General features: G+C 38.5%; 2 protein-coding genes across 6 annotated transcripts in view; one reads left to right on the top strand and one right to left on the bottom strand.

Moving 5' to 3' along the window:
• ZNF546 (zinc finger protein 546) overlaps positions 1–16,240 on the top strand; it is a 32,287-nt gene extending 16,047 nt beyond the window's left edge. For all 5 annotated transcript variants that reach the window (XM_081274930.1, XM_081274929.1, XM_081274931.1 and 2 more), the window contains exon 5: positions 3,627–16,240. In XM_081274930.1, the coding sequence (XP_081131056.1) occupies positions 3,627–5,725 (2,099 nt within the window). In that variant the 3' untranslated portion in view covers positions 5,726–16,240. The remainder of the gene's footprint in view (positions 1–3,626) is intronic.
• Positions 12,993–21,453, bottom strand: LOC308638008 (vomeronasal type-1 receptor 1-like). The gene has a single exon (XM_081274932.1). The coding sequence runs from the start codon at positions 21,330–21,332 to the stop codon at positions 20,430–20,432; it is 903 nt and encodes a 300-aa protein (XP_081131058.1). The 5' UTR covers positions 21,333–21,453; the 3' UTR covers positions 12,993–20,429.
• Positions 21,454–25,955: the final 4,502 nt, after the last annotated feature.

Below are 25,955 nucleotides of genomic sequence, written 5' to 3'. Positions count from 1 at the left end.
GGCTGGTTTTGGGACCATGAATTCCCTCAGTTTTTGTTTATCCTTTTGTTTATTTCTCCTTTTCTGAAGGATTACTTGATGGGTATGGTAATCTTGGTTGACAGTCCTCACAATTCTCCCAGGACTTGAAAAACATCATTCCGTGCCCTCCTGGCTTGGAGGATTTTTTTCCTATGAAATTTAATGGGGTTGCTCTTAAATGTGACTTGTTTCTCACTTGCAGATTTTTAAATTCTTTATCCTTTACCATTGACAGTTTGACTCTGTCATAGTGAGGATCTTTTCTGATCATGTCTGTTTGGGGTTCTATAAGCATCTTATTCCTGGACACCCATGTTTTTCCCCAAGAATAGGGAAGTTTTAAATTATCTCTTTGAATAGGGTTTCTATGCCCTTAGCCTTAATTTCTTCCCCTATGTTGATTATGTGGATGTTTGATATTTTAATGGTGTCCCAAAGATCTTGAACACATTTTTTTCCTATCTGAATCTGATATTCAGGAGACCTATAATTCAAGCTCCAGTATTCTTTCCTTCCACTTTAGTCTGTTTTTGAAGCTTTCAACTGGATTTGACACATTGAGCTCTTCATTTGAGTTTTCTGATAGTTCTTCACAATCTTTATTCTTTGTTGGATTTCTCATTATCCTGCATTATCTTCCCAATTTAACTGCTTATATGTATTTTTATGGATTGATTTTTATGGATTTCATCAATCTTTTAAAAAAAATTCAAAAAATGACTTTTTAAGGAGAGAATTTAATGTTTATTTTTTAGTTTTTGGCAGACACATCGTTGTATGTGGTGCTAAGGATCGAACCTGGGCCACACGCATGCCAGGCGAGCGCGCTACCGCTTGAGCCACATCCCCAGCCCCATTTTTTGAATTCTTTATCAGGCATTTCATCTACTTCAACATCTTTAAAGTCTTACTAGAGCATTTATGACCTTTAGGCATTTTTTCCCATATTTCTGGGGTTTTTTTGGTCGAGATTTGTGCATCTGGTAGGATATCTCTACTACCTTTATGGGATAGACTTCTTAGCAACGTTCTTCTGAAGGTATGTTTGGGGATATTGGTGCCCAGGTGGAAATAAACATTGCATAACCATAATCTCCCTGTAGCTTCTTTGGCTGTATCTAGTGAGTTTGTACATAGTATCATATTGGAGTCAGACTCACTGTATGGGTCATGGAAGACTGGGGGACATGAGCAGTCAGGCAGGTGTGGTGCAGACAACACTATGCTACTCCTACAATGGGCGTGGTTATCCCTATCAGGTAATGGGAGTTTCCTCAGGCACTGGTGCTATTAACTGCTCATCTTTGGTCCTATTAATTCTGATGCTCCAATAGTAGGTAGAGCCCAGAGCACTCTTTGATTAGACACTGGTGCAAGCCCAGTGCTTCATAGGGGCAAAAAGAAGCATTGGAACCAGAGTTCTTTCCCTGCCTTGTGACAGACACCTGTGTGTGGTGCTAGGGAGAGGGCCAGCAGGAATTGTGTAATTGCCTTTAGTCCTGGCACCCATGTGAAACCACATGACTGGCCACACCCCTGGTCTTGGAGAACAGATCCCCTTTTCTGGAGGTGGCAGCTTTTGTTTCCTTCTGTTTTACAACACCCATTCCCTACAGTGATACACTCAGGTTTGTGTGAAAGTTACTGAAGTTAGCCATTGCAGGGCAATGTTTGTGGGGACCCAGAGATGGAAATGTGCAAGGATTTCTGTCCTCTAGAACAGTCCAAATTCAGACAGAAGATCCTGTCTTAACATGGCTTCTGGCTACAACACCCTGCTTGTTCACTGAGTGTCTTTTTCCAAAGCCAGCCTACTATGCAGATTTTTGGTTTCTTATTTTCTTGGGTCGCTTGTCTGTAAGGGTTTCCAATAGCTAGGACTGCCAGTGTGTGCACCAACTGAGTTTTCTGGGACTTCCTTTCACCTTTACCTTCAGGAGGATAGGTCCCATTTCCCCCAGCTGTATTGCTTCTCTTACCATGCAGTTATTCCAGGTCTCTGGATTTCCAAGGTTTCTACTTTTCTGTTGATTTCCAGTGTTCTCTTGGTTACTCACTTCAGTGTACAGTTATACACCTGTTGCTTTGGTTCTTCCTTGTGTTAGGTGCCTCTATTCAGCCATTATGTCATGTCTTCTAGAAGTTTTAGTTATAAGATTTTATATTTGTATATCAATTGTAGATAAACTCTTCTAGAAACTTGAATACTTCCAAACTCTTTCTACAAGGCCAGTATTGCTTTGATACCAAAACCAGACAGACATTGAGAAATCTAAAAAATTCTTTATAAACAGATGGAGAAATTCTGAACAAAATGTTAGCCTTCTGAATCTGACAGTTTATGAAATGGTGGTTGGTGACAATCCTTGGTGTTCCTTAGCTTGGCTGTCTCATCTTTAGACACCAGATACAAAAGACAATGATGTAATCTTCATCTCACTCTAGGTACACCTATTATTTCAGATGATTGCATCTTGAGATCTTTAACTTGATAACATCTGTAAAGACTTTTCAAATTAGGTCACTTTCACAGGTACCAGGAGTTAGGACTTGGATATATCTTTTCTGGAGGCCACTATTCAACCCACTTCATCTATGAATAAAGACTTATTTTCTTCCTGAAGTTTATTATTTTCCTCCCTTACTTTACCAGCAAGAACCTACAATACAATTGGAGTTTGAGTATCTGTGGAATGAATACTAAAACCCAGCTAATGCTTAATATCTTAGTATTATTCTAGTTGGCAGAGACAATCAATGGTGACTGTACACAGGGTGGGATATAAACAGTGGAGAACCCTTAGGTCAAGGTAACAAATAGGTGATTGAAAAAATCAGTTATAAAAATGACATTTTCCTATTCATACATTTGGCTGATGTAGCTTGGGTATACATTTATTCCTTTATAGGGGAATGAAATAAGAGCATATTTGTTGAGAGATTAGAATCAGAGATATATATTTTGGGAAATTATGAATATACCAGTTATTATAATTAGCTACTTTCCTCAGTAACTTGTGTGCAATATTTGCTTTTATTCTGGCTGTGTTATCTTTTGAATCCAGTGGTGTATTTGTTCTGCAGTTATTTAACATGTCCCGGGTTCAAGCTTATTCAGTGTCAGGAATTGAAACAGATATCTATAAGTCTCTAAGTATAGACACAAATAAAATTCATACAATAAGTTAGAAAATATATAATTGAGGAAAGTCACAGAACTGTGTGCTGGAATATAAAATCAAGAACATGGACTTAGACATGGTTATCAGGGCAGTCTTCCTGAGGAAGTGACTTAATGTTAAATGATTGAGAAAAGGTGTTTTCAGACTCAAACTTCAAGTGGATCATACCACAGCTATACTCATTCAATTTTACAGAATGTGACAGCTTTTGAGCTTAACAGCAGAGCTAAGTAATTATGACAGATACAACATGTCTACAAAGCCTAAAACCTTCACCATCTGGCCCTTTATAGCAAAATTTGCTGAGTCTTGCTTCAAACCTTTAAGTCTGTTATTTCAGATGACTTTTTATTTCTATTGAAAGATGTAGCCCATCATTGCACCCTCAACACAGAAACTAGCATTATTATTTTTTTTAAACAGATTTCACCAAGAAGTTATTTCCAGAAAAGGATGTTTGTGGAAAATATTTGTCTCAATTTCAGACAGTGGAAAAAAGTGAAACCAACAATGGGGATACCATTTTCAGAGATGGATTGCAGAACAAGCGTGAATTTGAGAGAAAAGAGGAACATCAGATGGGATGCATTAGTCAAATGATAATCCAAAACCAAATCTCTCTTCCTCTACAACAGAAAATTCATCCTAGAGAGAAACCATATAAATGTAAGGAATGTAAGAAGGCCTTTAGACAACAGTCTTACCTTATTCAACATATGAGAATTCACACTGGTGAGAGACCTTATAAATGCATGGAATGTGGAAAGGCCTTCTGTCGAGTGGGAGACCTTAGAGTACATCAGACAATCCATGCTGGAGAGAGACCCTATGAATGTAAAGTATGTGGGAAGGCCTTTAGACTTCACTATCACCTTACTGAACATCAGAGAATACATTCTGGTGTGAGACCCTATGAGTGTAAGGAATGTGGGAAGACCTTTAGTCGAGTTAGAGACCTCAGAGTACATCAGACAATTCATGCTGGGGAGAAACCCTATGAATGTAAAGAATGTGGGAAGACCTTTAGACTTAATTATCAACTTGGTGAACATCAAAGAATTCACACTGGTGAGAGGCCCTACGAATGTAAGGTTTGTGGAAAGACCTTTAGGGTACAACGACATATCAGTCAACATCAGAAAATCCATACGGGTGTAAAACCCTTTAAATGTAATGAATGTGGGAAGGCCTTTAGTCATAGTTCATACCTTGTCCAACATCAGAAAATTCATACTGGTGAGAAACCCTACAAATGTAAGGAATGTGGTAAGTCCTTCAGTTTTTATGCAGAACGTACTCGACATCATAGAATTCATACTGGTGAGAAGCCCTATGCATGTAAAGACTGTGGGAAAGCCTTTCGTCTTCGAACAGAACTTACTCGGCATCACAGAACTCATACTGGTGAGAAGCCCTATGAATGTAAAGAATGTGGGAAGGGTTTTATTTGTGGCTACCAACTTACTTTGCATCTGAGAACTCATACTGGTAATGTTCCTTATGAATGTAAGGAATGTGGGAAAACCTTCAGTAGCCGCTATCATCTTACTCAACATTACAGAATACATACTGGTGAGAAACCCTTCCTGTGTAAGGAATGTGGGAAAGCCTTTCGTCTTCAAGCAGAGCTTACCCGGCATCTCAGGATTCATACTTGCAAGAAACCTTATGAATGTAAGGAATGTGGGAAGGCTTTTATTCGTAGCAGTCAACTTATTTCACACCAGCGAAATCACACTAATGAGAATACCTATGAATGTCAAGAATGTGGGAAGATTTGTAGTCGTCGTTACAATCTTATTCAACATTATAAAATTCATACTGGTGAAAAACCCTATGAATGTAAAGAATGTGGAAAGTCCTTTCGTTTTCAGACAGAACTTACTCAACATCACAGAATTCATACTGGTGAAAAACCTTATAAATGCAAAGAATGTGGGAAAGCCTTTATTCGTAGCAATCATCTTACTCAACATTACCGAATTCATACTGGTGAAAAACCTTACGAATGTAAGGAGTGTGGGAAGACCTTTAGTCGTCACTATCGTCTTACTCAACATTACAGAATCCACACTGGTGAGAAACCCTACGTCTGTAGTGAGTGTGGAAATGCTTTTATTTGTAGTTATCAACTTACCTTACATCAAAGGATTCACTCTGGTGAGATTCCATATGTATGTAAGGAGTGCGGGAAGACCTTTAGTCGTCGGTACCATCTTACTCAACACTTTAGACTTCATACTGGTGAGAAACCTTATGAGTGTAAGGAATGTGGGAATGCCTTTCGCCTTCAAGCAGAACTTACCCGACACTATGCAGTTCATACTGGAGAGAAACCTTATAAATGTAAGGAGTGTGGGAAGGCCTTTAATGTTAATTCAGAACTTACTCGACATCACAGAATTCACACTGGTGAAAAGCCTTATAAGTGTGAAGAGTGTGGGAAGGCCTTTATTCGTAGTGACCAGCTTACTTTACACCAGAGAAGTCATACTAGTGAGGAAACACTATGCATGATGTAGAGGATACAATGGGTTCTTGAAAATGCCTTTTACATCAAGGATTCGTAATGTATTTTTACATATTAGGGAATATGTAGGAATCACTTTTGCTTCATATTTACAAATTATTTTACATGTAGGTTTTTAAAGTTTCAAAACCATAACATCACTCAGTCTTGGTTCAGGTTTAGCAGATTGATTCTGGCGCAGTGCAGCTCAAGCCATTGAGAACTTTTTCCCCCTCACAAGCTGATGTTGAGCAGTACTTCTGTAAAGTGCAAGAACATTGGTTTACAGGGGGACGGGGAGGAAATGGAAAGGAACACTGTAAAAGCTCCATTTTTCTTATTTAAAGCCATAAATCATCTGTCAGATTGCTATAAATTTCTAAACGCTTGCTCCCACTGTCTGGCCCTTAACTCATTGTAGGCCAGAAGCAAACAATTCATCCACATGGTCCACACTTTTAGAACTAGAACAGAAGATGATTGTTGATGAAATGAGTGTAGGAAGGACTTCAGCCATAGCACATCATTGTTCTAAGTCATAAGTTCACTTCTGCCTGTGCAGAAGTTGGCAAGACTCTTCCCTTCTGTGCCTCAGTTTTAAAATGGTAGTAATAGTATCTACCTAGTAGTATTTTTGTGAGGATGAAATAAAAATGGAAACTTTTAGAAGAGTACTTGAGAAAGCATGTGCTTAATATTACTGTTCTTATTTTGTTATATTTAATTGTAGATGGACACAATACCTTTATTTCTATGTGGTGCTGAGGATTGAACCCAGTGCCTCACAAGTGCTAGGCAAGCACACTGCACTGAGCTATAGCCACAGTCCCTACTATATTATTTTTATCACTAATGGTACCATTAGTAAATTCACATAAAAGGAATACTACATGGGTGAACTTAAAAACCACCCATTACCTTTCACTCAGTAAATGTGAATAACCAGATAAAATCCAGTAAAAGAGAGTGAACTTCTATTTCCAAAGGCAGAGCTCATCTCTGAAAATAGGAAAAAGAAATCTCTAGATTTCATGAGTGTAAAGATGACAAGAGTAAAGATTTTAAAGAATCAGGAAAGCTGTAATGCCTTTTCATGACCCAAAAACAAGATATGCTATAATTTATAATTTCTTCCCATTAATTGGTAAATTAGAAGCCACCAAAAGACTACTGTTCATTCAGAAAAATTAAGATAGTATAGTGACCCCTGGTGTGTCCTCACCATGTTCAGTAGTAATTAATATATAATTTGCTTTGTGTCAATATGACATTTACACGCCTTTGTTGTAATATTTGAATATAAATGATGTCATGACACGTCAACCTTTCAAGTGTAAAAGCTGCCTTCTACTTAATCACTACATAGCTTCACAACTAAGGAGATTAATTATTCTATAATCTCTAACATTTGGTCTCTTTTTTCTATCGTGGAACAGTTCAAGAGTAGCCCTTTTCCCCAATGTTATCACATTGACTTTTTCAAAGTTTAGGATAGTTGTTGTGTAGAATATTATAAATTTTTTTCTCATTGTTTTTTCAAAATATTTTTAATGTGCTCATTTATCCCCACTATTTCTCAGGAATCAAAGTTAGAATTAGAAACTCAGTGAGGTTCAGATTAAATAATTTGACAAGAATACTTAATAGGTGATATTTGCATTTCAGTTGTAATCCATTAGTTGGTGTACAGTGTCACACCACTACATTGTCCTTCATTGATTCACTTGATGCAGCAGATTGTATTTTCCAAAGAGCTCTACACCAGTGCATCCTGTTCTACATGCTAACCTTACAGTGTGATATTGCACTCTCCCGTCAAGAGGTAGGATCCATGTTCTTGCCTTTGAATCTGGGCAGGCAGGCCTGTGTTTGTGGCAGAAGTGACACTACATGAGTTCCAAGACTAACTCACAATAGGCAATATAGCTTCTGACTGATATACTTGGGATGCCAGACCCTAGGAAAGGTCCAGATAACAGGTTCTGATTAGAGTCCTGATTTATATTCCAGACAACAGCCCCATCAGGCACCAGGTATATGAGTATGTACAACCTTTAGATGATTCTAACCCTTAGCTTTCAAGCCAGCCCAACTGGTACCAAGTGGAACAGAGACAGCATTCCTCTGCCTGCCCAAATTGCAGATGCATGAGTGAAATAAATATTGCTTTAAGACACTAAGTTTTGGAGCAGTTTGTTATACAGAAATAGATGATTATCATATAAACCAAGCAATTCAGTTACCATGTTTCTTTGCTATGGCACACTTGAAAATTATGAACTTTGAAGGTATGCCCCAACACATAGATGCCCTCAGCAAAGGGTGGAGAGACCTACTGGCTCAAGACACTTGAAGAAATCTTCTAATTATCTGGTGATGTGTTAGCTTTTTATTGCTATGACCAAAATATCTGACAAGAACAACTTAGAGGAAGAAAGTCTTATTTGGGCTCACAGTTTCAAAGGTTCAGTCCATGGTTGGCCAACTGCATTGCTTTGGGACTGAGGGGAGGCAGCACATCATAGCAGAAAGGTGAAGTGATAGAAAGTTCATAGAAGCCAGGAAGGAAAAAAAGAAAAAACATGAATAGCCAGGGACAAAATATAATCCCCCAAATCATTCCCCCAATGATCTCCTTCCTCCAGCCATGCCCCACCTCCCTGTAGTTACCATTCAGTAATCCATTCAAATTATTAATCCATCAAATGGATTAATCTACTGATGCACTCACAGCTCTCATAGTCTAATCATTACAACTACGCACATTCCTGCAGAGGCTACCTTGTTTCAAACACATGAACTTTTCCTGAGACAGTTCATATCTGAACCATAAGAGGTGACCACTTATGCTGATGTAGAGGTGACTTCTAGGAAGTCAGGTCAGAATTCCTGGAATATGAAAAATAACATAGTAGCAGAAATGTCTGTGGTCATACGCTATAAGAAATAGTATAGAATAAGATCAGCAAAGTCACTGAAGGACAAAAATACAGAAATGAAAATAATTCCTGGGTGTGTATTGTGGGTGTGCACAGATTACAGAGTTGTGAAATGGGGTCCCAAACTTAGTCTTTCCAATTTACAATAGTGTTAAGTGATAAAATTTGAAATACAGGGGCTGGGATTGTGGCTCAGCGGTAGAGTGCTCGCTTAGCGCCAGCAGGACCTGGGTTCAATTCTTAGCACCACATAAAAATAAAGGCATTGTGTTGTATCCATCTGCACCTAAACATAAATAAATATTTTTTTTAAAATTTGAAGTATAATTTCTATTTAATATATGAGTTTAAATCCATTTCCTAGGCTAGCCATGTGACAGTACTTTCATATGATGTTGGGCAGCAGAAGTGACTCATAGCAAATCATTAGCCACTTTATTCACAATGGTAAACAACCAGTACTCCGTATTGTAATGTGTTGCTAAACTATATTGTTTGATAGCTTAGGTATATTAAATGCCTTTTCAGCTTGTGATATTTTCCAGTGGGTTTATTAGGAAGCAACCCCCTTATAAGTTAAGGAGCATCATACAATTCATTCACAGTGGAAAAAAAAAAAAGCAGAAGAAACTTCCTATGAGAACATTCAGGTATTGAATTTAGTAAAGACCTGAAAGCAGCTGTTACAAATGTAAAGAACTACATGTATAAAGAACTAAAAGTATAGTGATGATCTCACCAAATAGAGAATGTCAGTACAGAGACAGACTGCTTAAAAATGAACCAAATGGAAATTCTGGAGCTGAGAAGTGTAAGATCTGAAATGGAAAAACTCACTAAAGGGCTCAACAGCAGATTTGAGCTGGAAAATAGATGGATAGAAATTATGTACTTTGAAAAATAGGAAGAATAAAAAAATGAACAGAACCTCAAAGACTTGTAAAACATCAACCATACCAACATGCACATAATATAAGGACAAGATCAGAAAAAAAAGTTTGAAAAAACAATACAAGCTGGAGGTGTGGCTCAGTGGTAAAGCACCTGCTTAGGGAGGCCTTGCATCCAATCCTCAGCACCAGAAACAACAATGGTCAGACCTTCCCAAAGCTGACTAAGCGTGCACATCTACAAGAATCTCAAGAAGGCCTAAGTAGGATAAACTCATACCAACACCTACTCAAACTGTGATAGAGAGCCACATGATTGTCCTTGGCTTCTGACAGTTGAACTAAGAATATCTTGAAAGCAGCAAGAGAAAAAATATCTCATGTAGCATCCTCAATAAGAGTGTCAGTTTCTTATAAGAAACTGATCAAGGGCTGGGGATATGGTTCAAGCAGTAGTGCGCTCGCCTGGCATGCGTGCAGCCCAGGTTCGATCCTCAGCACCACATACAAACAAAGATGTTATGTCCACCAAAAATTAAAAAATATTAAAATATTCTCTCTCAAAAAAAAAAAAATAAACTGATCAAAAAGCAGTGGAATGAACCTAAAAGCACTGTCAAAAAAGAAAAACCTGCTAACCAGGAATTTCACATCCAGCAAACTCTCCAATAAGGACAATATCAGATAAAGACTGAACTAATTTGTTGCTCTCAGAACTGCCTAACAAGGAAAATTATTTAAAAAAAAATTCTTTAGGCTGAAAGGAGGTACTAACAGATGGCAACTTGAATCTACATGAGGAAATTAAGTTTTGTTAATGTTGTTAGATAAATATAGCCATATTCGTAACTGGTAAAAACAATACCATAAAATAATTGTAAATTATTGGACCCTTAATATATTAAGATGGAATTGTGTCACATTGTATTAGTGATGGCATGAAGGAGGCAGAGGAAGGGAGCTATACAGGAGCCAAAAATTGATTTATTTTTAAAGCTAATGTATATATTTAATTCCTAGAGTAACCATTAAGAATATAACTTTACCCCCAAGGTTAAGAAGAATTAAAGGATGTAGCTCAGTGATAGAGCACTTGCCTGGCATGTATGAGGCCCCAAGTTTGATCCCCAACACCACACACACAAAAATATAAATGATACATCATAAAATACCAATTAGACACAAAAGACAACAATTAGGGAAGAAAAGGGAAATAAAGATATGAGACATGTAAAACATAGCAAAATGCAGACATAATAAATTTAGCTTTGTAAATAAGCAAAAAGAGGCTGAAAATTAGTGGATGGAAAATTAATGAAAGGATGGAAAAAATATACCATCCAAATAGTGGTGACAAGACAGCAGGGGTGGTTATACTAATAAAATAGCTAGTATACTAATAAAATAGCTTTTAAAAAGTCACTAAAGACAAAGAGGGACATTATTTAATTGATAAAAGAGTAATCCCCTCAGTAAAATAAAAACAATTATGGATAAATATGCCCCTAACAAGACACCACATACATGAAACAAAAATTTGGAGGTAAAAATAGTTAATAAGATGGAGATTTCAACTCCCTATTCTCAATAATTTAAGGAAATCCAGCAAGGATGTAGAAGACTTAACATTCTTTAAACAATATGCTGTAGTCTATAGGTCAAAAATTTTCATGAAGACCTAAGTGTATTCTCTGATCACAATTACATATCACTAACTCAGGAAATTTGGTTAATTTAAAAAATATTTTTGAATTTCCAAAAACATTGCTAAGTGAATCAAAGAACACCATGTGAACCAAAGAAAAACAATGAACAATTGGAAAATATTTTGAATGAATATGAAAAAAAAATCAGCTTATGGGAGAAGTCATGGGAAGTTGAGTTTGGAATCAAAAGACTGAGAAAACAGCTATCAGATCAGAGATAAGGGATGGAAGGAATGCAAAGATTCAATGTTGAAGGTCAGAGACTTGTAGAGACTCAAATTCTAGCTACTAAACTAGAAAACAGAAATTATTTGTTAACCCAGAACTTGCACCATCAGGTAAGTCTGGAAACAGTGGAAGAATTGAAAATCAGTCCCGAGTTTAGCTGCAATAGGAGATAAAGCCACCTAACAAACATGAATTGATGTGTTTTTCAATTTGTCAGTGGAGAACTGTGGTGGGCAGTCATTGTGCAAAGATCATTTTTAAATTTACACGTGAGGAAGCAAGTAAATCTCTGCAGCTTCATCCCACCAATATATGGAATGCCTTTTCAACAGGCTGGCCCTGTAACCTGTGTAAATAGACTGAGCTTAGGCCGCGGAGCCCCCTTCTCCTGACACACACACCAGAGTCTGCAGTGGGAGTGAGGTAGGGTAGAGCAAAGTGTACAACACTTCCAAAGAGTGTAGCTCCTCGGGGGGCAGTGAATGTATGCACCTGCACTGTGCCTCCATCAAGAGCCTCCGTCAGGCAGAGTGGTGCCTATGGAACAGTATATAGCTCCACTCCTGGCTGTTATTGACCACACCACCAGTCCTCCATAACCTAGCCACAGTCCCACACTCTGGCCATTAGCTGCTGTCACATACACGTACCCCAATGCAGCCCTACACCCCTGCCCCTCGCCACCACACTGCACCCTGCCAGCCCCTAGCCACCAGCTGCCACCCTACAGTCCAACTGCTAGGCTACACCATACCTCTGCTGTATGCTATTTTACCCAAAGAACTGAAAACTATGAAGGTGAGCCCACATTTGTTTATATTAGAGTATTAAAAAAAGTCTCCATTTTAAATTTCAGCAAGGAGCAAATCTTGACTATTGTTGCATTAGCTGTTTTTTTTGTATTTAATTTTTAAAATCTTAAGTATTTATTTTAGTTGTGATGGACCTTTATTTTATTCATTTATTTATATGTGTTGCTGAGAATTGAACCCAGCACCTCACACATGCAAGGCAAGTGCTCTACCACAACCCTGGCCCCCCAATTTTTTTTAAAGAGAATTTTTAATATTTTTTAGTTTTCGGCGGACACAACATCTTTGTATGTAGTGCTGAGGATTGAACCCAGGCCGCACGCATGCCAGGCGAGCATGCTACCGCTTGAGCCACATCCCCAGCGCGCCCCCCCCCCAAATTTTTTAAAATATTTTTTAGTTGTAGTTGGACACTAACTTTATTTATTTTTATGTGGTGCTGAGGATCGAACCCAAGGCCTCACACATGCTAGATGAGCACTCTACCACTGAACCCCAACCCTAGCCCCTGTTTTTTGCATTTTGTTGTGTCTTCCCTCATTGTTTTTTTATGATTCCAACTCATTTGATGTATTCTTTCAATTAATTGGGGTTTTTTTTAATCGCTTCTCGGCCTTTTGGCTAAGATCAAGTGCAATTAATTGGGGTTTTCTTGCTACTTCTTCTTTCTCATATGTATTCCCTTTCTCCCTTTTTTCTGCCTCCCTTTCCTTTCTCTTATTTTCCCTCTTCCTGCAGTATAATTTAGTATGAAGTATAGCATCATTAATGCTCGATATTTTTAGCATATTCTATATTTTACACCCACTCTCATAGCACATGTTGATATTTAGTTTGCTTTTAAATTACCACTGTTACTGTCAGTTACTTTCTCCTTTCAAAGTGGTGCTGGTAGTTGAAATTAGCACTTTGATTATTTTAGTATCAACACATCCAACTGGCATAATCACTGGGCTGGAGGTAATTTTAAAGAGATAAATGATCACTAGAAGACACTCACATAAAAAAAAAAAAAGTCCATCACAACAGATGTACAAATATAGGATCTCAGCAAAACAAGGAAATGATACAAGTCACCAAAAAGTTGACAAAGTCAGACATTGAAGTGAATGAAATGCCAGAAAAAGAATTCAAAAATTGTTTAAATGATCACTAAATTAAACAAAGATCTAAACAATGAACTAAGGGGAAATATGGGTTATGAAAATGCATTTCAGTAAAGAGATTCTGAAAAAGAATTCTGCAAAGGCAAGGCACAATAAGTTAAACTCAGCTGAGAGACTCCAACAGATTAGATCAAATGGAAGAAGTTCAGAACTTGAGTACAAGGCAGATACTCTGGAACATTCTGACAGTAGTAAAGACAAAATAAGAAACTGATCAAAATATCCAAGAACTCTGAGACATTAAAAGACTTAACAAGGTGCATAAGTACAGAGGAAGAAGCAGAGATATGGGCTAATTGCATCGATAGCCTAGTCAGTGAAATAATACTATTAAAATATTCTGAACTTTAAAAATGAGATGGACATCCAGATACTGGGGGCATTTAGAACCCCAAACATATAAGACCAGAAAAGAACCTCTCCACAACACACTATAATTAAAATGACAAATATTCAGAATAAGGATACAATTTTAAAAGTCTCAAGAGAGAAATGTCAGGTCACATTTAGATATAAGCCAATCAGAGAAACATTGGATTTCTCAACAGAAATCCTAAATTCCAGAAGACTTGGAACAATGTTACGTCAGGACCTTAAAATAACTGCCAACCAAGATTGCTCTATCTAGCAAAACTATTCTTCAGAATCCAAGGAGAAATAAAAACCTTCCGGGGCTGGGGATGTGGCTCAAGTGGTAGCACACTCGCCTGGCATGCGTGCGACCCGGGTTCAATCCTCAGCACCACATACAAACAAAGATGTTGTGTCTGCCGAAAACTAAACAATAAATATTAAAATTTAAAAAAAAGAAATAAAAACCTTCCAAGATAAGTATAAACTAAAATAACTCATGACTACTAAGGGAGAATAGCAGATGAAACTTAAAAGAAATCCTACATTTTAAAAAAATGTGGGGTAAAAAGAGCTTGGGAAAGAATAAATCTCTTAGATGAGCAGTAAACAAATGAGAATTAGAAATCAAAATATCAGGAAATAATAAATACATCTTTATAATAGTGAATGTAAATGACCTCAATTCTCCAAGTAAAAGACAATAGGCAGGCAGACAGGATTAAAAAACAAGACCCAACTCTGTTCCCTTCAAGAGACATCTCATAGGCAAAGACATGTTCAGGCCAAAAGCAAAAGGATGCAAAATGATACTTGATGTATTTGGAACCTGAAAGCAAGGAAAGCACCTACTCTCATATTCAACAACCAGGTCAAAATTAATCAGAATATACAGAATCATCACACAGTGGTATAGGGAAAAATACAACAAGAAGATAAAGTGATAGTAAATATTTATGCCCAAATGTTGGTAAACTTAATTATATAAAACAAATGCTACTTGATATCAAGTCTCAGATCCTGATATGATAATACTTTGTGATTTCAATACGTGTTTTTCAGTAATAGATAGGTCACCCAGACATGAGATCAGCAAAGACACTTATACCTAAAAAATACTATAAATCAAATGGACTTAACAGACATCAATAGACTAATTCATCGAACAAGAGCTGAATACACTTTCTTCTTAACCATTCATGGAAATTTCTCCAACGTAGGCCATATTTTAACCTGCAAAAAAGTCTTAGCAAATAGAAAAAAGTTTATATAATTCCTTGCATCTTATCAGATCCTAATTGAATAAAATTAGAAATCAGTAGCAAGAAAATATACAGAAAACTATATAAACAAATGGAGATTGAATAATGTACTTTTGAATGATGAATGGTTTTAGAAATCCAGAGAAATTTTTAAATTCTTAGAGTCAAACAAGAATATAAATATAATATACCAGATCTCTGGGACAGAGTAAAGGCAGTTCTGAGAAAGAAGTTTATAGCTGTGAGTTCCTATATTTTAAGAAAATCTGGAAAATGCCAAATAAATTGCCTAATAATATATCTTAGGATCTTAGAAAAGCAAGAACCAATTTAAAAACCAGTTAAAGGGGCCTTGGGTTGTAGCTCAGTTGCATAGTGCTTGCCTAGCATGTGTGAGGCACTGGGTGCAATCCTCAGCACCACATAATTTAAAAAAAAAAAAACAGTAAAAGGAAATCTCAGTCAAAATTAATAAAATGTAGAATAAAAATACAAAGGTTAAAGATAACAAAGAATTGGTTCTTTGAAAAGATGAATGAGATTAATAAACTGTTAGCCAAATGAACCAAGAGAGAAGAGATGAAAAGGGAGATATACCCCAGATCTCTCTGAAATCCAATAAATCATCAGGAATTACTTTGAAAACTTACACAGCAAAACATTAGAATATCTAGAAGAAATGGATAAATTTATAGACATGTGACCTACCCAAATTGGGCCAAGTGGATATAGAGAACCTAAACAGATAACCAGCAATGAAATTGAAGCAGTAATAAAAAGCCTTCCAAGCCATGTACAGTAGCACAACCTGCAATTCCAACAACTCAGGAGGCTGATTGCAAGTTCAAGACCAGCCTTAGCAATTTAATGAGGTTCCAACTAAAAAAAATCCATTGCATCATAACCTCATGTTTTACACACGCGCGTACACACACACACACACACAACCCCACCACCACCAGCACCACCACTCCCCAAAAAAACACAATTTCCCAACAAAGAAAAGCCCAGGACCAGTTGGATTCTCAGCTGAATTTGACCTGACTTTAAAAGAAAAATTAATGCCAATAATACTCCTTAAATTACTCCATGAAATAGAAGAGTATAGAATACTTCCAAATTCATTTTAAGAAGCCAGTATCACCCCAATACTAAAACCAGAGGATACTTAAAACTATAGACCAATATCCCTGATGAACATTGGTGCAAAAAAAAAAAAAAATCCTAGTAAAATATTAGCAAATAAATATTTGACAACAAAAACTATACATCATGATCAGAACAATCCAACTAAGCCAGGCAGTAGAGGTCAGGATAGTAATAACCTTTGGTATTGGTGACTTCATTATAGAATTAAAATAGACCCTGAGATCTTGGCATTATTCTGTTTCTTAATCTTGCTTTCATAAGATTGTCATGAAAATGTAATGATCTGTACACTTATGCTTTGGACCATTTTTTAAAAATTCATGTTATACTGCAATAAAATGTGGAGGAAAACATATCAAATAAGATCCTAGAGCTGTTATAAATCTCATGTGCACTAGAAGATAGAGAAAAGATTTGATACATGTTTGGGGATTGTAGTTATCTCAAAAGAAAAAAGGCAGATGTACAAAATAATATATTGAGAATTTAAACAGTGTTCACTACTTTCACAGTTAGGACACCAATCCAAGCCACTAGCACACCTCTTCTGAACCATTGTGATTTGCCTTCTGAAAAGTCTCTCATTCTTTGTTCTACTGAGCCAAGAACCTGATGGTAAAGATCGTTTATGTCAGGATTCAGTCAGCAATAGAACCACTAGGAAGGTGATGGATGGAATGTGGGGTTTATTCTAAGGAACAGAACTTCTGCAATTATGGGAGCTGGTGAAGAAGTCTATGGGATGCTGCTGGCTTTGTCTCCGATGGCCCGAGATCTCCATGAACTGTCAGCCTGTCAGGTTGAAAAGCTGGACATGAAATTGGAGAAAATAAATATGAACTGGACCCCGTGTCCACCTCCGACTTCTGTCACAGGGGTGACCTACAGAAGCCAACGGCCTGCTGTGGGTGGCACATAAGCCTGCTCCAGCAGTACAAGAAGCTAAATAAGCTCTGGTAGGAGCCATAGTGGTGCAGACACAACTGGGACATCATGCCAACAGCATGAGTCAGCAGATAGGCAGTCCCATGCCAAGAGTTACAGCCACACCAGGGGTCCACTCTGGCCTTCAGAGCATATGGCTGCTGCTTCACTTCCAACTGCTAAATATAGTACCAATGTCTCTGTGGCCTAAAACCATTCAGGAAAGACTTCTGGAAACACTTCCAGTTCAGCCAAGTTGCACAGTATAAAAGCACCAGCTATCCTTTCAAACAATAAGTCCTATCATGTCGTCCTTCTACTCAAAATCTGCTAATGGCTCCCTATCTGTTTTAGGGAAAAGGCCAAAATAATCATGCTATCTACAACATTTTATACAAGCTGCCACTTTTAAATCCTGATACTTCCTTACACCTATTTGTTCCCTGCAAGTATACTGGTACCTTGCTATATGACATGCACCATAAAAATTAAATTAAAAAAGGCTTTATTCAGTCATTTCTCTGCGTAGTCCCTCTGCCCTCTGTGTTCTAGCCAAGGGCTATGTGCATTACTGAATTCCATCATGTCATTCTACACTCTGCTCAAATATCAGCCTCAGGAAGAGATTTCCTGCACAGAGTATTTGAAACCAGTGCACCCAGGGTGCTCCTTCATCGCACCCCATTGTTTGTCAGCAGGACTTTTGTCACCATCTGAAACACAGCTTCATTTAATTAGAGCAGGTAGGAACGCTAACGAGTGACTAGGTCCCAGTCTCTTCACTCTCAAATTTCCCTTTCAGTTCAGCCCTAAGCTCCTGTTACTGATCTATCTGGTTGAGAGTCAAAGGCGTGTTCCCAAAACAAGCCCTCCCCGAAGCTCTACCTGTGCATGTATGTGACACACACCAAGTGTAATTCAGGTGCCCTAGAGGTGAACTGTGAGCTGAGATGTGTGCCCATTCTCTACAAAGTCCAGCCTCCCCAGTTTCTCAGTATCAAGAGCTGCCACTGTCATCCATCCAGTGCTCAAGTGAGACGAGTCACCCTCCAATCCAGACTTCAAGCTCCTCTTCATGAGGCCATTGCTGAGGTCAGTGCATACCTCTTCCTAATAGTGTCATCTTCATGATCTTTATCATCTGCATCACAGCCATTGTCCCCTTTCACCTAATTCCAAAAATTCTCCTAATCCTTTTGCTCTTACACTGTGAACTCAATAAACAATGGTCATTTTTAGACAAATCAGATACTTTATTAGTACCCCCTTTGATAAAAAAAAAAAAATATCCTTTTATTGCCTGTAATTACTGTTGGGATTTCTGGCACAATTTCCTAGCCCAACCTGTACAGACCTGACAAATTATCATTGTATTCAACAACCTCAACTCATGCTAAATTCTCTTGACAGACGAGGCTCATAGGATTTCTTTTGGTCCTGGTATGTTCTGTGGGCTTTTGTGCACATCCTCTTCAAACAGTTTGCATTAGGTGCCCACTATGACTGGCTACTCCTCCATAATATCCAGGAAGCTCCCTACACTGCCGATACAAAGAAAATTACAACAAATGTAGCTTAAAGGTCTTATTTGGCATTTGTGGTTCTAGACTCAATACCTCATTCCATAAAGTAGAATGAGTGTTCTGATATACTGAACTCCCCTGCTCAGCTCAGGGGTTGGCTTTATAAACAACAGAGCGTAGAGGAAAGCCGAGACAGAACAAAAAGGGGGTTGGTTCTTTCAGTTGCTTTTTTTCTAAAGGTCAGACTAGAAGTCTTATCATGCCTACTAAAGTGAGTGTCTGGGAATTTTGCTATTCTCTCTCACTTTCCCAATTTCTTGAAGGGTCAGATAAACAACTTTGCTTTGGCTTCATGATGTGGCACTTCAGTGCGAGTAATTCTGTTTTGGTTTGGTCTGTTGGGCCTAGTGTTAGAGCTCAGTCCAAATCAACAGCTTCCTGAACATTTAACAAAATGAGATCCTCAATACAATGACCTGTGCAAAAGTAGACATTTGAAGCAGACCAGGTACTCCCACCCCAAAGACCCTTGCCACAATTAAGTTTCACATCAGAAAATTTTTTTTCTTTACAAAAAATATGCAGAAGGGGCTGGGGATGTGGCTCAAGCGGTAGCGCGCTCGCCTGGCATGCGTGTGGCCCGGGTTCGATCCTCAGCACCACATACCAACAAAGATGTTGTGTCCGCCGAGAACTAAAAAAATAAATAAATATTTTAAAAAATATGCAGAAAGCCCACTGACATTCTGTTGAGAGTATTGTGTTTTGTGTAAGAGATGGAAAATGGCAAACCCCAAAATAGTGTGGTCTGGGAAGAGGGAGTGAGGAAGAAGGCCAAACACTGATAACATTGATCCTACACCCCTTACAAGTGACAGACAATCCCTGGGGAGGAGATAGCCATCAAGCCTAAAGTGACAGTCTCTGCCAAAGCATTAATCCTTTCCCATATAAATCCCTTCCCAGTGACAGCACAGCGGGACCCTAAAGGGAAAAAGTACTGAATGCTGACCCCCAGGCCCTCAGACCCTCCATTCTTCCCCAAATAAAAACATCGCCCAGTAAAAACAAATTTCAAATTCTCACAGCCCCTTTCCCGAGTGCCCAAACTGACACGCTCTGTCAATAATTAAAATCACCTCTCAGTGGAGCATTTACAAGCACAGATTCCTCCTTTGGCCAGTGGCTCATTTTCCATCAGAAAAGCAGGTCTACCAGATGCACAACTCCACTGCTGAGTAAAGGCTGTGCTGATCTGTGAAGTCTGCACCCAGCTCTGTCATTGTGCTAACAGTTTGAAGCTGCTTCTTCCTTGAAATGACAGTTTGCATACAGAAGGTGTGATAGAGTCTGCCGTCAAGCTTGTTGTGCAAAAAGATACAAGATTTTACCAAGAAAACAGTTCATGAGACCTCTGTCTGGCTTCCTCCTCTCATGTAACCATCCCATTGAATATAAATCTAAAAGAATTTCCAAACTCAGGGTCCAGAGATTTGTAGGCATTAGACCCTCTGGACCACTGCAGCTTAAATAAACCCATTTCCTGAATTTTTTTTCAGGTGTCCAGCCTCCTTTGTCCTCCATCATTATTCCCATTGTCCCTTCTTTCACGTCTGGATTTTCCAGACTTCATTGTGGCAGACACCGTCCCTGTTCACCACTGCACACAAAACAGCATGATACAGAGGTGGTACTTCACAGCAAGGGGTGAACTGATAAGGGAATATTGATGCTGCCATCAGTACTTGATTAAGTCCAAACACTTCCTCAGCAGGAGGAGCAGAGCTTGAAGATGTGGGTGTAATTTCTAAAGAGCAAAAAGGGACTGAAGGTTGGAAAGCTGGATGCTATAATCACAGTGGCGTTTGCCAGCCATGACTGTGGATTGTTAACATAAAAAGCATAAATTTCAAAAGCAGCAGAGAGGGAATAAAATAAGACAAAAGTGCTCACAAGTATCAGGATGGATTTTATGGCCCTGGTCTCTGGGGATATTGGGGGAGATTGTCCAGTGCTACGAATGTACTGGACTTGCACTTTGTGCCTGTGAAGGAAAAATAACATGGTTCCACTGGCCCAGATCATGAATCCCAAACAAATAACATCCACAGAGGAGAAAATAAATGAAAACACCGATTCTGCAATTGTGTTAATAAAAAGACGAGAGCAATATCTAAGATTTGGATGCCCAGTGATATTTCTGCTATGGGTTTGGCCAGTCACTTTCATGGGAACAATAATATTTACTATCAAATGAAACATCCAGCTCAAGAGACAGGTAGAATTAATATGCTTTAGGGCTTTGAATTTGAGTTCTACCCATCTGGGGTTTGTGGGGTTGATACTTAAGGCCTGGAAGCCACCTAAAAGACAGATGGTGCTGAGAGAATTTCCCCAGGCCACCCTGTAAAAATAAAAGACAAATTTACATCCAATATCATCCAGGAAATACCGCAGCCCGAAGTCTGCCATGGCCTGAGGGATTCCTCCACAGATAATCCACAACATATTGGCTAAGGCAAGATGGTGGACCATTTGCTCTAATGGTCTCATCCTGTGCTTCCTAAAAAGAGAATAAATATAAGGACAGAGGAGGGGAGAATTCCCTGTGATTCCCATTCCAGTCTGAGTGATGATGGCCAGTCCCATGGCCACATTCACAGAAAACATTCCCTCAGTGACTGAGCTGTAATGCGTTTACTCAGATCCAGGAACCTGGAGGCAAACAGAAGAAACACATGAATTTTTTAAGTACAGTTTTCACTAAAGCCACCTTTACTTGACTGCCACATGTAAAAATGTCATCCATGAAGGTATTTCTCTCCTCATCACCTCCTATACCTCTTGTGGTACTTAAAACTGAAGTCATCTCATTGGGTTCCCCTATGTATCTCACACAAAGTCAATTTAAAAATATACAATGTTCCTGTGTTCATAGATCTTATAACTTGTTTTCAGTTCACATCTAGAGTCTAGAATATATTACTAGAAGTCAATAAGTATCTGTTCTTTGAAGAAATGAATAAACAAATGGAGTGGTTATTTCCATGTCAAAAATCATCCTCAATGCAGATGAAAACTACAACAAGACTCCATCTCACTTTAGTTAGAATGTCCATCATCAAAAACCAAAGGGAACAAATGCTGGCAAGTGTGTGGAGAAAAAGGGACACTTACAGACCACTAGTTAAACTGTAAATTCGGCAAGGCACGGAATCCCAGCAGCTTGGGAGGCTGAGGCAGGAGGATTGAGAGTTTAAAGCCAGCCTCAGCAAAAGCGAGACACTAAGCAACTCACTGAGACTCCATTTCTAAAATACAAAATAGGGCTGAGGATATGGCTCAGTGGTAACATGCCCAAGTTCAATCCCTGTACAAAAGAGAGAAAAGTGGGGAGAGAATGTAATTAGTAAAACCTCTATGGAAAACTGTTAAAGTTTATCAAAAAAACTAAAAATAGATCATATGACAATATGATCCAGCTGTCCCACTCCTTGGTGCACACGTGAAGGCCATGAAGTAGTATACAAAATAGATACCCTCATACCCATGTTTGTTATGGCACAATAGCAAAGATGTGGAATCAGCCGAGGTGCCTGTCAACAGATGAATGGATAAAGTATACACACATAATGGAGAATTATTTGTCCATAAAGAACAAAACCCTGCCATTTACAGGAAATGAAGGAGCTAGAGGGCTTGTTAAGTGAAGTCAGACACAAAGAAATAAATATTTTCTCATCAGTAGAAACTTAAAAGGGTGTGAGGGTAGAAGAGGGACTATTCAGGACTGGGAAGAGGGCTTGGGAAGAGAAAGAAGGGTGGATGGACACCATCTATGCACAACTTATGTGTATATGAATATATATATTAAATCCCAATGTATACAATTAAGATGTGTTAGTGATTTATAAAAAATAAATACCAAAAAAAGGCATTCCAAATGTTTTTCTATAATGAAAATATTTGTTCATGTGGGAGGCAGATTTCCTACTTGATAAGTTTAGTTCACTAAGCATTTTAACCTAAGAACTGTTATTTAAAACTTTATATCAAGGACAAGTATCACAATGCATTCCTATGATCACAGTGATTTTGGAGGCTGAGGCAGGAGGATCATAAGTTTGAGGCCAGCCTCAGTAACTTAGCAAAACCCTGTCTCAAAACAACTCATATCTTTACTTCATTGTTTTTCTGACTTCGTCAACAACAACAAAAATAAAAGTAAGCAGGGGGTGCTGGGGAAATAGCTCAGTTGGTAGAGTGCTTGCCTAGTATGCACAAAGCCCTGGGTTCAATCCTCAGCACCACGAAAAAAAAAAAAAAAAAACAGGGAAAAAAGTTATCCCTCTTTGAAAGTTAGATGCTTTTGAGTGTAACAGCTGAAGAATATTAAGATATTAGAAAAGTACTAAGATAGTAATTTTTCCAACTCTAACACAAATGACAAAAACAAGAATACATAATACATTTTAAACATTTCAAAAATCTTAGGAGTAAACTAGATCAGTAATATGCTAGAAAAATAAAAGCAAGTATCACATAGTGATGAAATAGTGAATGGAATAAATTTTCACATTCTTTGATGAAAGGGCATAATATGGTATCAAGATTTGAAGTTTCCTCAAGGCAAGGTAATCTGTAAATTGATCTCAATATCAACATCACATGAGAATTTGTTGGGAAATGGATAATGCATCAAATTTTACCTATATTATACAAGAAAACCCATGTCATTTTTCCACTTATTTTCAAACATGCAGAAATCCAGCCCTTTAAAATGTATATTTATAGACTTACTGTTCTGATAATACAGTTCAGTGGTAGAATGTTTGCCTAGCACATGTGAGGCCCCAAGTTCAAGCCCAATACCATGCCAAAAGAAAAAAAAATATTTGCATTTCTGATATGTTCAGACTAAGTTGCTGTTTAAAATAATGAAGTGGATGAATGCACCTAATTTTCTAAAACTATACAGCAATGAAAGGTGAGACAAACAGCCAAACATAATAGTGGTACAGAATGAAGTGTCTTGAAAAAATAGGAAATTCAAAATATGGAAAAAAAAAACCTGTTCAGTATGAAGAAATAGAAAACTGGTGAATGATTTAGAAAGTTGAACTGCCAAATCAAATCTTACACATTTCAGGGGGGAAACACACACACACACACACACACACACACACAGAGCAGGGAAGAGCAGGAACCAGATACCCACCCAGAGACAGCAGCAGCAACAGCTATGCAGTAGCCAAGAATGCCAAAGTGACCGATGAGCCCTATATGAGAGTCACCACCACACAAAGGTCCGTGTACCCTGATGTTCAAGGAGATTTCATTAACTCATCAAACCCTTATCAGCATGGCCATGTGTTAGCCACAGTCCTGATCTGTCGTTGATCTTCAGGGGTTTTTGTGGCCCTCTGGAACAGTGTCCAAGGTAGGGTCCACATGAGGTGTCTGATTATTAGACCAGAATCACATCTCAGCCTCCACACCTCTCAGTCCTGAGTCTGCCATTGCACAGAAGGGCCCAGCCATGAGTGTGTCCCTGAGGGAACCTGCCTTCCATGTTAGGTCTGGCATTCACTCTGAGGGGCATTTTTTGATTTGGAGATCAGTACCTACAATGGCATTTCCTGGTGCACCAATTGTGAGAGTTTCAAACAAAGCCTTGATATCCTTATGCAGTGCACACAGATCGTTTTCATGGGATCACCCACGTTCAGTGTCACCCTGAGGAGGTCCTGTGGAAACAAAGCCATTACCATTCACCCAAGATATTCTGTGCACCAGACGTATAATTTCCTTATTTTACCTCGAATCAATCTTGACCTCATGCTTAAATAATCTCAGATTAAAGCAAATCAAAGGACAACTGTGACAATTTGGACAGAACTAATTCAGGGAAAGAACTGAGACTGCAGGCAAGTTGGAAGAAGACACACAGCAACTGGAGGCCTCCCAAAGCCCCAAGGAAGGGCCCTATCACGGCTCATTCTCGTGAAAAGGCACCATCGTCCACACACTGTCGATTCTCACCTCTGAATACATTCACCCCCTTTTTTTCCCCCCAGTTTCTAAGTCTGAAATACAGTTCCACTCACCTCTGTTCCAGAAGTTATGCCTGATGTTTACCAGACATGTCACAGGAGAGAAAGTTGAACCCTCACTTATAGGTTTGGTTTCCTTGACTTCATCTCTCTCTAGAGCTGCTGTGATTATTATGTTATTTCTACCATCAGTGACTATGTCTGCAAGAAAAGTCTGAGCATTTTTTTCCCAGCATGCCAATTATCCAAACTAATTATTTACCAAGAATATCCCAGCATGCTGTCAGAGGAAGCTGGAAGGAAAGTTTTGCTGCATTCCCTATAGGGGTGACACCAAATGACAGACCTAATAGATGAGAGATTTGAGAAGTGCATGACCCTGCCTATATTCTCTCTCCCCCCCCACCCATACACACACACACACCAAAAAAAAAAAAAAAAAAAAAAAAACACCTTTATTAACATTTCCAGTAAGAGATTTCTTGGATTCCTGGAAACCTAATGAATTTCACCTGTTAAAGACTTGGTAGTTGGGCTGGGTTTGTGGCTCAGTGGTAGAGCACTCGCCTTGCAAGTTTGAGACCCAGGTTCGATCCTCAGCACCACATAATAAACAAAACAAAACAAATAAAGATATTGTGCCCATGTATAACTAAAAACATTAAAAAAAAGAGACTTGGTAGAAAAGAAAAGAAAAAGACCCTCCAAGGACAGTGTGTTGATTTGTATATAAGGTATCCGATGCTGACCTAGAACCCATTGTAAAAGTTAAAATATGCAAGATGAGGCCAAGGGATGGAATGCCAAGGTACCAGGGGCCAAGAGGATGTGGGAGTGAGAAACCAAGGAAGCTAAGACCCCTCTCTCATTAAGTAGAACTGTTAGGGTTAACCAGAACTTCAAGGTGTGAAGGGAACTGACAGGTCCCGACTTGTTGAATTATAGTAAATATTTAACATTTAACATTCTTCATTAGAAGGAAATTAATCTTTTTACAGATGCATATATCATCATTCAACATAAATTTAGGAAGGAAGAATAGAAGGTAAGGATTAATATGAAGGATGGAAGGAAACAGGTTTTGTTGTTGTTGTTTGTTTTTAAGGGGAGGCATTTTTTTGAACCCAGGAGTGCTTAACCAATGAGCCACATCCCAGCCCTTTTTATTTTTTATGTTGAGACAAGGTCTCCCTAAGTTCCTGAGACTGGCCTCTATCCTCCTGCCTCAGCCTCCAGAGTT

The sequence above is a fragment of the Spermophilus citellus genome (genome assembly GCF_964194105.1).
Source record: "Spermophilus citellus genome assembly, chromosome: 18".
NCBI classification, from domain to species: Eukaryota; Metazoa; Chordata; class Mammalia; order Rodentia; family Sciuridae; genus Spermophilus; species Spermophilus citellus.
This window is presented reverse-complemented; position numbering and strand designations above follow the sequence as displayed.